Source organism: Drosophila persimilis, unplaced genomic scaffold, assembly GCF_003286085.1.
Source record: "Drosophila persimilis strain 14011-0111.01,24,50 unplaced genomic scaffold, DperRS2 tig00000824-arrow-arrow-pilon, whole genome shotgun sequence".
Lineage (NCBI taxonomy): Eukaryota > Metazoa > Arthropoda > Insecta > Diptera > Drosophilidae > Drosophila > Drosophila persimilis.
The window spans coordinates 669,347-684,891 of record NW_020825358.1 but is presented as its reverse complement, the minus strand read 5'-3'; the positions used below and the strand labels follow the sequence as shown (position 1 = coordinate 684,891).

General features: G+C 46.4%; 3 protein-coding genes across 3 annotated transcripts; 2 read left to right on the top strand and 1 right to left on the bottom strand.

Annotated features, from left to right (window-relative positions):
- Positions 1-1,263: 1,263 nt before the first annotated feature.
- LOC113566668 (protein lin-28 homolog) lies at positions 1,264-3,742 on the top strand. Its single transcript, XM_026993295.1, has 5 exons — positions 1,264-1,362; positions 2,859-2,977; positions 3,039-3,187; positions 3,270-3,420; positions 3,493-3,742. The coding sequence occupies exons 1-5, from the start codon at positions 1,266-1,268 to the stop codon at positions 3,547-3,549; spliced, it is 573 nt and encodes a 190-aa protein (XP_026849096.1). The 5' UTR covers positions 1,264-1,265; the 3' UTR covers positions 3,550-3,742.
- Positions 3,743-6,455: 2,713 nt separating this feature from the next.
- LOC6600318 (separin) lies at positions 6,456-8,993 on the bottom strand. Its single transcript, XM_026993305.1, has 7 exons — positions 8,852-8,993; positions 8,586-8,781; positions 8,055-8,526; positions 7,643-8,002; positions 7,272-7,570; positions 6,886-7,211; positions 6,456-6,814 (listed from the first exon to the last, which is right to left on the bottom strand). Exons 1-7 carry the CDS (start codon positions 8,922-8,924, stop codon positions 6,627-6,629), a joined length of 1,914 nt encoding a protein of 637 aa, XP_026849106.1. The 5' UTR covers positions 8,925-8,993; the 3' UTR covers positions 6,456-6,626.
- Positions 8,994-13,500: 4,507 nt separating this feature from the next.
- LOC6600319 lies at positions 13,501-15,529 on the top strand. The gene is made up of 2 exons (XM_002025337.2): positions 13,501-13,689; positions 15,415-15,529. Exons 1-2 carry the CDS (start codon positions 13,624-13,626, stop codon positions 15,511-15,513), a joined length of 165 nt encoding a protein of 54 aa, XP_002025373.1. The 5' UTR covers positions 13,501-13,623; the 3' UTR covers positions 15,514-15,529.
- The last annotated feature ends 16 nt before the right edge of the window (positions 15,530-15,545 follow it).

Sequence of the window (15,545 nt, the reverse complement as noted above, 5' to 3'; positions counted from 1 at the left end):
ATGTGTATTCGGACTCACAATACAGTTTCCGCCCTCTCGGGCTGCCGCTGTCATCAATGGCATTGGTTCGATTCGGCATGCCAGAGGCACGAGGCACGTGTCGCAATAAATTGCGTGCATAACACATCGTCGCAGGCAAGGGAGGGGAGAGAAAGAGCAGGGCTGGGCAGGGGCAGGCTCAGCATTCGCAAATATGTTGCACATTGCAAGGATCCTTTGGGGGTGAGCCTGGTGGTGGAAATGCAACCGAATCCCTTACGGCTGGCTGGCTGTCTGGCTGGCTGGCTGGCTGGCTGCCTGGCACGCGCCAGGAACAGCACAACGAGGGTTGTGCAGTTTTTTAATGCAATTTTTCACCAATCAGGAGCTGTTTTTTATGGAAATCCTGAGGGGAATGGGTTTCCAGCGTGAGCCTATCAAAAGCGTGCTAAAAGATCCTCAAGTCAGCGCTTGATCTACGCACTTATACTCGTGTTTGAGTCATAGATACAGATACATCTAAATGTTTATACGGCTAGGGGTTCCGCATAGATCCACAAGTTTTACACGCTCTCTCACGCACTATCTCTTATACTCGTGCTCACTCCCTCTCTCTCTCTCTCTCTCTCGCTCTCTCTCTCTCTCTCCCCCTCTCTGGCTTGCTCCCCTCACCTCTGTGGATCGCTTTGTATAGAGTAAGAGTATCTGGCAGATACATTTGCTTACGTTCCATGCTCGCACGCTCAACCCGACCCGACTCGACTCGGCTCGATGTTTTTCCTCGCTCACACTCGCACACATACCCATATGCACACGCACACAATCATGAACACGTATTTTGAAGATACAGCCTAAACATTTTTCGGGCCTGCGGCGGCAGCGGTGGCAGCGACGGCGGCAGCAACGGCAACGGCAACGGCGACGGCGACGCGACCTTCCTAGAAATAGTCGAAAGGCAACGCGGAGTCAGTGTGACGAAGTGCGTCGTGCGCAGCGGCAGCGTTTTTTTCCCCCCCTTGGAAAATAATTACACAGACGAAACGTAGAAGAAAACCCGTGTAACTGTGTAAGTGAGTGTGCGTGCTCGGTAAAAGATACAAATACAGATACATTTGAAGCAACAACTACAACGACAGATACCTCGTACAACTGTATCTACACATGCAGGGGAAAAAACATGCATTTAAAGTGAAAATTTCAAGAGTCTAATTAAGAAGATTAAAACGAAACACAAAAGAAAAAAACAAACCAAGAAAACCCCAAGGAATAACTGAAGGAAAACTAAAATGGAAAACATTCAAGTGGCAGACGAGCAGAAACCCGATGCAGGAGGAGACCCGAACAGCAGCAGCAGCAACAGCTCCACAACATCATCCCAGCCAGGTCTGTGCCCCCGATTTACAGAATGTCCGACCACCCGTCACCTCCCCACCCCCATCCCCTCGCCCATGCCACCTACCCAGCCCCACCACCCGCCCTACCAAACTAGTTTCGTTGTTTTTAGATTTTTCGTCTGTTTCCAAAATAAAACCAAAGCCAAAATTCAATACGAAATCTTATCAAACGCCTCGCTGATTGGCTATGATCGCTCGCTCTCATTCTCCCACTCGTGGTACCCTCTCTCTCTCTCTCTCTCTCTCTCTCCACTCTCCTCTCTGTTGCTCTTTTGTGTTTTTTATGTACTGCGCAGTTTCTTTATTCGTCGATTCGTGTTTTTACGTTTTTGTTGTGATTTTGCCATTCGCGGATTTCGATTTTTTATTGGCAAATGCGGAAATTCTATGTACGGAATGTACGTGGTACGGGATACGGGGGAAAGTGTCATTCAACCCCTCGGCAGATCGAACGATGACCGACTTTTGCCGCGGCAACACCCCCCGTCCGCAGCCCACGGCAATCAAGGACAAATACTAACCCTCCTCCATCCCTCTCTCCTACCCCCCTCCCCACACCCTTTCTACAGGCTTAGCCTATATGCTTGACTGAACTGGAAGGATACATAGATCTGCTCCGAAGATAGATCTCTGCCCTGAGGATGGGATTCCCTGCTTTGAGCATAGATTTCTGAAGATTTACTCTACTCTACTCCGAACTGAACACAAAAAAACCAGTTTGTGGGATCTTTGCCTATAAGAAAAGGAATGGGAATCCATAAAAAGGATAATCAGCCATGTGGTGGTGGTTTCCCAAGGATTTCTCCACGGTTTCTTATCAGAGGCAAAATAATTTCCATTAACCAAAGAATTCCATTGAAATGTGAGGGAAAATCTCTCAAGAAAAGCCAACAACAATAACCCCAGAAATGTAGGAAGAGAGAGAGAGAGAGAGAGAGAGACATAGAGGGATAGAGAGATAGAGCTACCATGAGAATGTGCATTAGAATGCGTATCTGTATCTACAGAAGGGGCCCCCCCTATCCCTATCCAGAAGATAAGCAGCACAACACGAAATGGGAACACAACGAAGTAAATACCATTTATGAATGAATGAATGAACTCAAATGAATGGGTGTGCGAGTGCGTGAGTGCGTGAATGCGTGTGCGAGCGAGATGAGGGCATGCCTTAGATAATGAAATGAATACGCGCGCTGTCGCTTCCAAATATTCCGAACGAAACAGGTTTTGTGAGAGGCAGAGGCACAGAGACACAGAGACACAGATCTAAGCTGAACTTGCCTCGCGGCAAATGGGGCAAGGACACACAGACACCACACACCACACACGGGTTCGGTCCCAAGTTCTTCAGCTGCCTCTTTGCTCTGCGGCTCATTTGAATAACAAAAACCCTTCGCGAAGGATTCCCAGACAGGATATCGAATGCGAGAGCAGAAGAACTCAAGTTACCTAATCCCATAATATACGTTCCGTTTCTATTCTTAGCGAATCCTGGCGAGGAATGCGGCTGTGTGCGCCTGGGCAAATGCAAATGGTTCAATGTGGCCAAGGGCTGGGGCTTCCTAACCCCCAACGATGGCGGCCAAGAGGTCTTCGTGCATCAGGTGGGTGTTCTCTCTCCAACAGAATCCATACCTCTGACTCTCTTTTATTCCGTTTTTGTAGAGTGTCATCAAGATGTCTGGATTTCGTTCGCTTGGCGAGCAGGAGGAGGTGGAGTTCGAGTGCCATCGCACGGCCCGCGGCCTGGAGGCCACCAGGGTCTCGGGTCGCGCGGGGGACGAGTGCCACGGCAGCACCTACCGACCACGCATGTATGGTTACGGACGACTTTTCTTTGCCATAAATGTACATATGTTACCATAATCATATTTCGTTCCGTTCCGGTTCTTTCAGCAATCGTCGGACTCGCCGCATGCGCTGCTATAATTGCGGCGAATTCGCCAATCATATCGCCTCCGAGTGCGCTCTGGGGCCGCAGCCGAAGCGCTGCCATCGGTGCCGCGGCGAGGACCATCTCCACGCCGATTGCCCCCATCGGAATGTGGTGAGTCCTGCCCCAAAAGGGAGTCCTGCCCCGCTCGAAGCTCACGCCACATCCACATCTCTCTTGTCGCAGACACAAACCAGCAGCAGCAAAAGCCTGGAGGACACGGAGCAAGCCCCCGAAGGGTGAGAGAGAGCTAGGTAGGGCCTAGTGGGGTGTCACAGGAAGTTACAAACTTCTTTGAAGAGTACAAAAAATGCAAAATTGAGCGAGAAACGGAAAGGAAAGGAAAGAAGACAGAACGGAGAAACGCATCAAATCAAAGAAACCCAACGTACAACACACACAACACAAGGAAATCTATCTACACGTTTAAGTGCAGTAATTTTTTTTTCATATGCGAATTTAGATATTATACAAGAGACGGGGAACGAAGGAATCCTTCCCCCCAATCCTAAGCCTAAACCTAATCCTAAACGTAACTGTATCTACCTCTAATTATCCTGTAAGTTTTTAGTTCTATGAGGTTTTCCATTAAACGAATTCTAGATCTATAAAGATAGGGCATTCGTCAGTCTACTCCATGCTATTCTTTTTTGCTTTCTTCCTCCCTCAACCCCAAAAGCTCTATGCGGGCTGTGATAAGAAAGCTCTCTCGCTCTCGCAGGATAGGGACGTCCTCCAAGTCGTCACGTGGACGGGCGGCAACATTGAAGCTTTTCCGGCAGCAACAAAATCTCCATGAAAACGCAGAATCATTGTAAGCTTCCATCTATCCCAATCCCTTATGACACTCCCTCTCTCTATCTCTCTCTCCCTGTCACTGAAAGTGAAACAGAGGGAGGAAGGGAGGCAACAACAACAAAAAGATTAGGCGAGGACATGGACAGGGACACGCACGCGAGAGGTGAAAGTTTTTTCTCTCACTGAAGCTCTCTCTCGCTCTCTCTCGTGTGCGGGCCCTTTGGCTGTTTTTGTTGAGGCTTGAACGGTTGTTGTTGCCGCAAAATCAGTTTGCAACATTGTTGGGCCGCGCGTCCTTCGAAGGCAGCAGCAGAGCCGGAAGCCAGAACAGGACCCCCCCAAAAAAGGATGCAACTGCTTGTGCGAGGGCTCTGGTCTCTGGGATTTTTGTGGCCCAGTCTCAGTTGATCTCTGGCCGAGAATTGTTGTGTGCAACGCGGCGGATAAAACTATAAAAATAATACAAATATATATTTAAATATACAAAAAAACAGAAGCAGGCAATCAAAGCTCCTGCTGCAAATAAAAAGAAAAAAAAACAAATTACAAAAACAAAAACAATAACTTCGACAACTAAAAGAATTTCAACAAAAGTTAACAAAGCGTTTCAGCAACAAATTTTCAACAAAACCCCTTTAAAAAAACAACAACAAAAATCCCAAAAATACATATATGAAAAACAATTTGTAACATTTTTTTTTTGCATAAAAGGAATAGCTAAAATGCTAGAAAAAGTGGAAAACGAAAAGGAAATCATCTCAACTAAAGATGAAAAAATGGAAAACTAAAAGGGAAATCTCAACAAAAAAGCAAAGAGTTGAAGGTTAAGAATCAAACAAAAGAAACGATTTGGATAATGATTTTGTAATTATAATTGTTTTAAGGATAAAAAAAAGCCACTAAAACGCAATGAAAAGAACAATAACAATAGAATGAAAAACGGCAAAAAAAAAGCAAAACACAGAGAGGAAATAGCAGCATAAGAGAAAGAGAGAGGAAACAAAAGGGAAACAGCATCCAAACAATAACAAAAGCAACGTCAACGTCATCGCATATTCATTTGGGGCATGCCACACAATCTCACTCACTCACACACACACAGGCGCAGAGAATATACAACAAGATTTACATTGGGGGAGCGCCTGTTATGTAATATCCTCATTCTGACGCTGTCTCCTGTCATGTTACAAGTTCTCGTTTTCTCTCTCTAACCTGGAGGTGGGGAGGTGTGGCATGCACCTTGGCTCCCGCTGCTAATTTGATTTAACACACACACACATACACAGACACACACACACACACACACACACAAATCGGGACACGTTGCATGGGCACGGCATTGAGACATTAACATGAAGGACACTCCACACTTCACCTCCACTCCACTCCACTCCACATCGATAGATGTTGTAGTAGCCCCATAAATAGGGGCACGGCATGCCTGCGCTGTGTGGCTAGCTGGCATTGGGGGGCGGGGGATTGGAATGGAATGTTGTGTGGCATGCAAATCGGGGCCACACAAAAATATTACGCATACGCCGCATATTCGATGAGCAATGATTTGCAGGGATATCTATTTGTGCGGTGATGAGGGGTGTAGAGGGGAGGAGAGGTGGGTCCCTTTTAGGGATGGGCTAGAACTGGGGCTGGGCCTGGTCCTGGGCCTGGGCCTAATTAACGAATGTGTGTCATAATGCGACAAGCGTTAGTAGGTCAAGTAGATTCGATGCTGGAGGTTGAGGGCGAAACTCTTTCGCCTGAAAGAAAGCTCTGTGCCAAAAGGGCAACACGAGGCAACCGAGGACGAGGACGAGGTGCGATGCCACGCGATGAGCAGAGATGAGTCGCAAAGAGAGCACACGAGTGCGAGTGCGAGTGCGAATGCGAGTAAATAAATAGATGGGCGTTTCAGTAGCCTTTTCCCTTTGGGTGTGGGCAAATCTTTTCTCATATTCTATATTTTTTTTCTATCGAATCTCAATGTTCCACGTCGTTTAACTATCTCTCTGTTTTATGCACCCCTCACTTTCACTTAACATTTGTTTGAATAATCCTTTACTCCTGCACAGGCATAAGATTCACCCACTCTCTGTCTCTATGGCATGGAAATCAATTTTTAAAATACAAAATTAAAAACAAATACTACATCTCTAAACGGTCTAAAGTTCCAACAAACTAAAACACACAATGTACAAAGTCTAAACAAAGTTACAAACTTAACTTAAAAGCAAAAGAACAACTTCAAGTTTCAAGTGCTAAAAGCAGACCTCAGACATCACACAAATCTACCGGGAATCGACCCGACCGCAGGAAAGGTAAGAATTTCGTCTAAAAATATAAATATACTTGTACTTGGTTTATTCTTAAAGTTATTACTCTGAGTGTGTTATAAATAATGTTTTATGCAATCTAATGAGCACCGTCTGAAGTAGTGGCTTGAGCAACGATTCTTTTACATACTCGTACATCATTTTTTGATAATTTTCTAATTGATTGCCATACGAATTGAAACTAGAAGGGATTTAGAAGGGCATCGGTTCCACGGCCAGATTCCAGGCGGGCAGACCCCTACACACGTAAATGCAGCAATTGTAGACATGCGGCTCGACCTTGCCCTGTTGCACCAGCGACAGAATGGAGCTCAAGCTTCCCAAATGGTAGTTGGGCTGCTCTGCCATGGTGGGCGGCGGCCCCTCACCATCGCCACAAGCTGCGAAACCAAATAATATGTTTGTCAATCAATATCCATATCAGTGGAAGTGGAGAAGTGTCTCGTCAAACCTTTGATAATCCCCTTTTTGCTCCAGGACATTTTGTGGATGTGGGTCCAGGGCATCACTTGGCTATTTCCGGGACTCAGCCAAAGGCTGAGCACCGTCACAGAGACGTTGTCCATATTGCCATCAAGTGCGGGCATCAGGGTGCCCACAACGGTGGGACACAGGGCGCCTTGGTAATAATCATGGGCTCCATAAAGGGCGCTGTACAGACCCGTGCCCAGCATCCGTGTGGAATCGCAGCCAAAAAGAAATACCACACTGCGGACACGGGCACGACAAATGGCACGTCCATTGATGTACTGCAAGCCAGAGCCATGACCAGCATAACTATGGGGAGAGGATTAGAATGGGGGCGACACAAAGGCTCAGGACTTTGTTGATTCTCACACAAAACAATCGGCCTGGTAGGCCTGTTGGAGCATCACCTGCTCGGTGGGCACCGTCTCGAACAGATGCCTCCAGTGGGAGAGCCAGTATTCGAAGAAGGTCCTCAGTCTCCTCCCAGAGTTGGGTAAGTCCGCTCCAGGATTTATTACGCACATGCCACGCTTGATGCTGCTGGTGTAGTAGCCATGGCGGATGCTCTTCTTGTGGTATTGATATAGCCGCCACAGGCAGTGCAACGATTTGACGCGGGAAAACTCCTGGGTCGTTGCCAGCTGCTCCCAATGCAGATGATCCAGTCGCTGCGGGAACAGACAGACAGAACAGACAAAACAATTAATTGCAACCCAGATTAGATGGGGACACAGACAAACCTCATCGACCACCAGAATGGTGGGAAAACTCTTGGCCACTTGCACTTGGCGGTCTTCCAGCGGCTGCCATTCGCTGGCGAATACCCTGAGCATATCGTAGACTATGTGGGTTTCATTCTCGTTGCTGGTTATTTCGTAGGCAATCAGTTTCATGTCCGTGGAGGTCAGTCGGTTGGCATGCAGCGACGCCTGGGAGAACAGCACGCGCTGATGATTGCTCCACTGACGGTTCACGCAGAACTCGTCTACGCGGTCGAAGACAGCTTTAGTTTGCTTTGCAACTGCGCTGCAGTCGTAGCGTTTGCCCAGGAATACAAAGGAATAGGGCAATATGATATCCCGAAATTCCGAGAGAAGTTTCTGTAAAATATAAATGTTACCGCATCCGTTCTCTGCCTGCCTGTAGACTTACCTGTAGAAAAGCATCAAAGCCGTTTAGCTCCTCCCAATACTTCTGCTTGGCCTCCTTGCTCTTCACATTCAGGGGATCCACGGTGACCACTCGTCTGAAACGGTCCACCAGGGTGCTGTACTGCTTGAAGACCTCCGCCAGGCCGCTGTTGTGGAATCGCAAACAAATGGGTCCCAGTTCGGGGCTCCGGCAGTGTCGTAGCAGGGACAAGTAGATGGAACCATCGGAGGCAAAGATCTCGTTGAAAACCGAGTAAGTGGTGTCCGGATTGAAGCTCTTGCAGAGATGCAGGACACACCATTCGCTGGGCAGGCTATTGCAGATGTCGGTGATGCGCGCCAGGCCAGCCACTGGATCATCCACATCTTCTAGGAAGTCCAGATGCTCTATGGGCTCTATCGAAGGCAGTGTTTTAGGTTTTAGGCTCTCCTTTTTCTGCAAATTTTTGATAATGTTCTGCAAGAATCGGTTGCTGTTTAGCAAATGGATTAGCCAAAAGCTTTTATTAAGTGTCTTTTAGTGGATCCCCACCTTTTATAGTCCTTTCTCTCCTTGTCACTGGCCTCACGCAGCAGATCCTGGGTGCTGGGCCGCTGATTCTCCAGTTCCTCCGCCTCCGTAATGTATCTCAGGTCCGTGGATTGGAACTGCGCCTTCACCTGGTAGTAGATGGAGTGCTCCACATTTCCATTGCTGTACTCCTCGTCCGCTCGCAGCAGATTGTATTCTGCGCGGGAAAACATCCCAAAAGAAAAGGCATGAAAGTCTGTAAAAATAAAAACTACTGCTTTACTCACCTTTCGCCTCGGGCCCCACATCTGCGCTGTTGATGCCTCGCAGCATGTGCTCGTCCGCCTCCGTCTCAATCATATTAATGGAATTTGTATTTATTGGATTGTTTATTTAAATTTTTTTGGCGGCGTTCGGCATCTGAATTCCACAAGTTGCACCGCGATCAGTGTGACCACGGACCACGTTCGATAACATGTATCGTCCGACCCCCAGAAATATACCATACTATTTTAAAAATATACCGTAAGTGTGACCACAGACTACGATCGATCAAATATATCGTCCGACCCTCAGAAATATACCATATCATTTAAAAAATATACCGTAAATATACTGACGAATTCAAGTTCTATTATACTTATTCCTCGATTTTGATATTCTGTGGAATATTACTAGCTAGATAGATCTCTCATTCATGCCCACAAAATTGTATCCAATTAATTAATCTATTCTCTACTTGACTGGCTTATTTTAAATACTTGACTTCGATTGACACCGATTGACTGTTGAGATAGTAACGATAGTTGCGATAGTGGACATAGTGTGAGTGTTGTAAAGTGGCAGCTTCTGCAACGCCTTGCAACACTTAAAAATACCAAAACCTCCAGTACATTCTAGTGGTATTTTTTAGAACATTTTTCAAGCCGCCGCGCGAAATCGTGCTGTGCTCCACAGATTTACGGAAAATGTAAATTATTTGTTGATTAAGCATTGATTTCGTTAAAATATGTGTGACTGGTGTAACTGCTGTTGTTTACAGGTAATTGTTGATCAATTAACATATAGTTTTGCGCATGTAACAAGCCTTGGTGCTTGGGTTCCCCTCTTCTGCGTGTTATTGGTGTTGGTGTTGTTCTTGCTGTGGGGCCTCGTGCGTTCATTCATAAAAAAGCAAGGTGCAGAAGAGATTGCAGGTGGCCAACGAACAGATGTTAGGGTTGCCAACACTCCGACGGGGGAGCAGAAGGTGAATTACAATTTTGGAGCAGGAAAACTGCGCATCAACCACACCCTCCGGTTGCCCTATAAAGCCTTACGCAACAACAAAAAAGGCCACACACGCACACACACACACTGGAATAGAGAGATTGCCAATTATTGCAGGAAAACCCAACAACAACAGCAGTAGCAGCAGCGGGAGCATCTTTCGGCCATTTACCGTTTAACTTTTAGATGTTTCGTTTTGCTACCGCTCTTCTTCTTATTCCGTGTTCCGTTATGCTATGGCATGACTCTTCTTGTTCTTGTTGTTCCTATAATGCATGTCGTGACGCGCCTTTTGGTCTGCTGATGCTGCTGCTACTGCAGTCGCGTCGCTGCCAACTGCAGTTTGTAATGACGTCTTTCGTGAGAGATAACGGGACGTTGGCGTGGGCTGCGTTTTCGGCGCGTGGGCTGGCTGCCGCTGCAAGTGGGTGCCCGCACACCCTGCTCCACCAATCCCCTTCCCATTCTGGTCCTGCACTACGCCCCCTCCCCTATGGAACCGTTAGCTAGCAAATTGTTTAAATATTTGATAATATTCTAATGCAAGCGGGATTAACAGTTATTGGTAGGTGGGGTAGAGTGCGATGGAGTCGGGGATGCTTGGAGGAGGCTGTGCAGCTGGTCCGCTGTTTCTCAACTTGACGAAGCTTTCGTTGAGTGATTGAAACAGCGCCGACGCACAGGCGATGCTCTCTCATCATCCTTACGCTCTCTCTCGCTCTTCCTCCCACTTGCTACTTTGTTCGGCCAGCGCTGGCGCTGAGGCAGCAGCCCGCAGCAGCGCCACTCAGCATCCTTTCTACTTATTAATTTTGATGTTGCTTTTCACTTTTACTTTGTGGCATGTTGAACGTGCTGCGACCTGCCATCCAACCAGTGTTGGGCAAGGCCTGCATAGAGGGGGGTTAGTGTGGATGGGGTCCACCCACCCCCCCAGTCAGATGTTCTTATTGGTGTTGTAATTTTTTGTGTCTAATTGGAAATTGGCATGCACCACGCACTTACTACTCTACTCCACCCTCTAACCACCTCTTGCCCCATCGCCTTTTGCCACCACCCCTCCACCCTTTAAATTTGCTGCATTATTGATGGGCCTAAAGCCTGGCACGTACATTGTCGTTTCCGCCTAGCAAATTATAACATTAATATTACATTAACACACACTCCCACACACAACCACACACGAAGAGAGAACGGCGAGTACACACACACACACACACACACACACAAGCTCAGATGCCACACATGCATATGCATTGGGGAGACATTAAAAGCGAGGCAAAATGGCTAAAACTTTCACAGCATCCAGCAGCGGCAGTGGCAGTGGCAGCGGCAGCGGCATGTAAAATAATGTAACAAAATGCGTTCTAACACGAAGCAAAGCAGAGAAGGGGCAGCGCCGCAGGAGCAGCAACAACAAAAGCAAAGCCACCCCGAAAAAATGTGTGGCACACATTCCAACAGTTGCAGCAAGGCAGCGCAGCTGGCGTCGCTGTTAACGTCACAGCATCTTTGCTGCTCTGCCACTGCTCTGCTCTGCTCCTTTCTGTTCTGCTGCTGCTGCTCCTGGCAAAGTCAAAACGAATTTCGAAGTCGACGGTTGTGGCTGGCGCTGGTCGTTTTTTCTCCACTGCGCCTCTGCTTGAAAAATACTATTTAGGCTTTAAAAACGAAACCCCCCTCATAGAAAAAAAACGGAGAATCCAAACGCAACGCACAAAACAAACTTAAATTCTAACCTAAAATCAAATTTCAAATAATAACGAAATTGTAAGGAAGTGAACATGGAATAGAAAACAAGAAACCAAACCAAAAAAAAGTGTAGCACACACATTTGGACTGTGGACTGTGGTGGAAAAAACGCCCACGAGGCATTTTCCGAATGAAATAAAAGTTTAACCGAAATGCATGAAAACAAACATAATTAAAGTCACAACGACGAGGGGTGTGGGGGAGTGCAAGAAATGGCATTTAAGTAAATTAAGGTGTGGTGATTTATGCAACTTTTTTAGAGGCACACACACACACACACACAGTCGCATAGGGACAGAAAAGACGGAACAGACAGACGGCAAAGACCGAAAGACATGGAGGATGAGGATTGGTGAGGGGACGGGACGGTACGGGATGGGATGGGGAAACTACACATACCTCTAAGCTAAGACCACACACACACACACACACAGACACACAGACATGTACACACATATACCTAGCGATGAGAAGAAGAGAAGCGCAAAGAGGAAGAGGAATACTAAGTAAAGGATAAGCAAGAAAGAAATCGAAATTAAAATATATGTTGTACAGCAACAACAACGGGATAAGCAGCAGCAGTAGCAGCAGCAGCAGCAGAGCGGGGAAGAGAGAGTGAAAGGGGGAAGAGAGGGAGCAATTTTCGGCTGTCGCTGTAATTCGACGCTCATCTCTGCTCTACTTTGCTCTCCCATTTCTCAGCTCTGCTCCTCTCCCTTATGTTTTGCTGCTGCTGTGCTCTGCCAGCCTCCTGTTTCGTCAAGTGAAAACATTCGAGTTTCGTCAAGTTTTGTAGGTATTTTGGCAGAGCACAAAAATACACAGAGCCATCATCTGAACCGAACCTGCTCCCTGTCGTTGTGGCCAAAACTAAAGAAAAAAATAAAAGAAAAAAGCTTAAATTCTTGCATAAAATAACAAAAATCAAACCAAAATGTATTTCGAACTAAACCGCGAATAGTGATCTTTAATTAAAGCTGAATTTTGATTCGGAAATAACTCAAAATTACCGAAAAACGTAACCATTTTTTTTTGTGGTCGTGCTCCCCGAAAGGCGTTGCCAAATCGAAAAGCTCTGATGGATAAAACAACAAAACCCTAACTATAACCTCCAGATCCCATGCAGGCACAACCCTTGAAAGAACACTCAAAAGAATTACCAAAAACTAAAGCGAAATCTACATTAACCATACGCACCGTTTAAAAGCACAAAAAAAAGTGAAAAATTCACAAAACAAAAAAAAATAAAGGAAAAAAAGCCGAACCATAAAAAGCAAACAAAAAGCTAAAACTCTCTAGAGAAGGAACAGAAGCAGCAGCATCATCGGCAGCAAGAACATTCTGCTGCATAAATAATACACGCCACACACAGAGGGACGAGACGAGACGCACGGAAGGCAGGACCACACGCGTCATATAGGAGGAACCACATACCAGGCTGAAGGAGCCAGAGAAGCGGACTCTGGAAGCAAACACACGCATGCAGAAGGCGCAGGGGAAGGTGCTGGATGCGGTGCTCCTGTTCTATTATTTAACTGCTTTCAACGTTAGCGTGTTCAACTTGACGAAAGTCGATTGAAAGCCGCCTTCAACGGCATCCAGCCACCAGCATCCCTTTCTCTCTCCCGTTCAATCAACACAGAGAGACAAAGTGATAGAGAGAGAGAGAGAGCAAAAGAGAGAGTCTGTGCGAGAGAGTGTGACGGCAGGAACGACGTCAACGTCAATCCGCTCAATATTTATACATTGAGCGGAGTCTCTTGGCCAGAATCCAGTACCAGAGCCAGGACCCCAAAACGCAAACGCTCCCTGGCTCCCTGCTGGGCCTCAAAATAAATAACATCTGACATCTGCCCGACCCTCGAGTCGCCCCCCACCCTCCTCCCTCCCCCCGGTCTTTCTCTGCATCGAGAAAGCACTTAACCATAAAGAAAGCCCCCCAACAAACGAAACTTAACGAAAAGCGAAACAATTTCCATACAAAAAACATAAAAACCAACCAAACGTGAACTAAAAAAAGCAAAACTAAAACAAAGCAATGGGCGCCAAGGAAAGTGTCGAGGCAGCCGCCAAACTAAACGCCGATGGCTGGGGTCATGTGGAGGTGTGTATATGTTTCCAGACGAATAAATAGCAATTACTTGTCCATTCAAAAAACCCCTTAAAAATCAAAGACAGTTTCAGTCAAAATCCAGTGGGTTATACGAGATGATGATGTGTACAAGGGCGGCTGTGAGGTTCTCGAAAGTGTGCTGAAAATCTTATTTTCTTCATTTTAAAAGTGCCTTCTGCTTCCAGCTTTTCCTTACCTCCAAAATATGCGCAAATTATATCCATCCTTACGCTTTTGTCAAAAACTAGCATCTTTAGAACCTCGAGAAGTATAGATACATAACATATTATAGCTTCATAGAAATGTTGGAAGTGTTCATATATTGTTAGTTTTCTAAGAGTTCAGCATAACCTATGGAAATATACACAAATGTTCAAGTATTTGCTCCTTTCAATTACTCCTTTCTTCATCTTATTCCCTAAAAATTATTCTTCAAAGAATTTTACTACCCATTCACTATCCATTCTTAAATTAACGAGAATGTCCCTCTCTCCCCCCTATAAAAATATCCATCACTTGCCAAATATTGTGAACAGTTTGATGAACCAATTCGATGTGTCGCTCATCGCCCCGAAATGTGTGTCACCTTCAATCCCAATTGCATTTCCCCATGAGAGTGCTGCGAGAGCTGAGAGCTTCGCTCTTGTTTTCGCCTTTTGATTGATTTTAAAAATACATTCTGACAACAACACGTGCATCCAGTGGCACGCTGAGAGGGAAAGCACAGAGAGAGAGATGTGGTACCATTTTCCCTATTCTCATTCCCATGCCCATGCCCATTCTCATTGTCGTCGTCGTCGTCGTCGTCGTCGTCGACGTTGTCTAGTGGTCCACTTGATGATCACTCTGTGGGCCCCCGAACATATCTCCCAGCAGAGATCTGTGAGATCTGAGAGATCTCTTGAGCAGAATGCGGGCTGTGTGGGCGTTGGAGGCACTCACGAGACGCCAAAAGAGAGAGCCCCGAGAGCCGCCGACTGGGGCCGCCGCGAGAGTGTGAATGGAAAACGATTTGATTTTGATTTTTCTTCGGCGTCTTTTAGTTGAGTCTGTGGCGTGCATTTGTGATGTTGTTTTGGCGTTTTCAAGATCTCTTTTAGCCGCAATCTGTGAACCGCAATCCGAGTAAGCCAATCCACATAGGAAGCGAAGCCGGCAACTGAATGGCCAACATCCATTCGATAAAACAGGTGTCTCTGTCTCCGCGACCGTTTCAATGATGTAAACATAAATAGATATATACATTTATACGGCTATATATGTATTTATAATCACAGCTATAGCCATCTCCCCCATGTGGCAGACATATGGGGCAGACAGAGTGAATATCTGTGGAAATTATATCCCCCCATAAAAAGAGATTTTGCATCTGCAATGTGCACTTTAGAGAACGAAATCAAAAGCAAAAACTTCAAAGCACATTTTCCGCTTTACATCGTTCCGTTTGCGTTGTGGATTTTCTTTTGTTTTTGACACCTACACAACAGCTTTTTAGCTCTGCAGCGGCCGCCGAGTGGAGTGATGGGGGAGTGGACTGCACCGGCGGCGTTCGCACCTCTCGGCCTCTGCGGTCGCTCGGTTATGTGTGGATGATGATAATAATAAGCGTTGGCGTGTGGGTTGCTTTAAAGACCTGTTTTTTCGAATATTACAGCCGAAGAAACATAACAGATATTTGATAGATTTACTCATATTTCATGTGTTTAATCTTTCCAGCGAGGAAGTCGCTACCACGGCCATCGGCACAATCAGCGATCGCAGTCGTTAAATCGCGGACAGGCGCTCTCGCAGGCGGACGTGAGCGGAATGTGGTGACATCGGGGTGCCTCTGGTAAAGGTAAGTACTC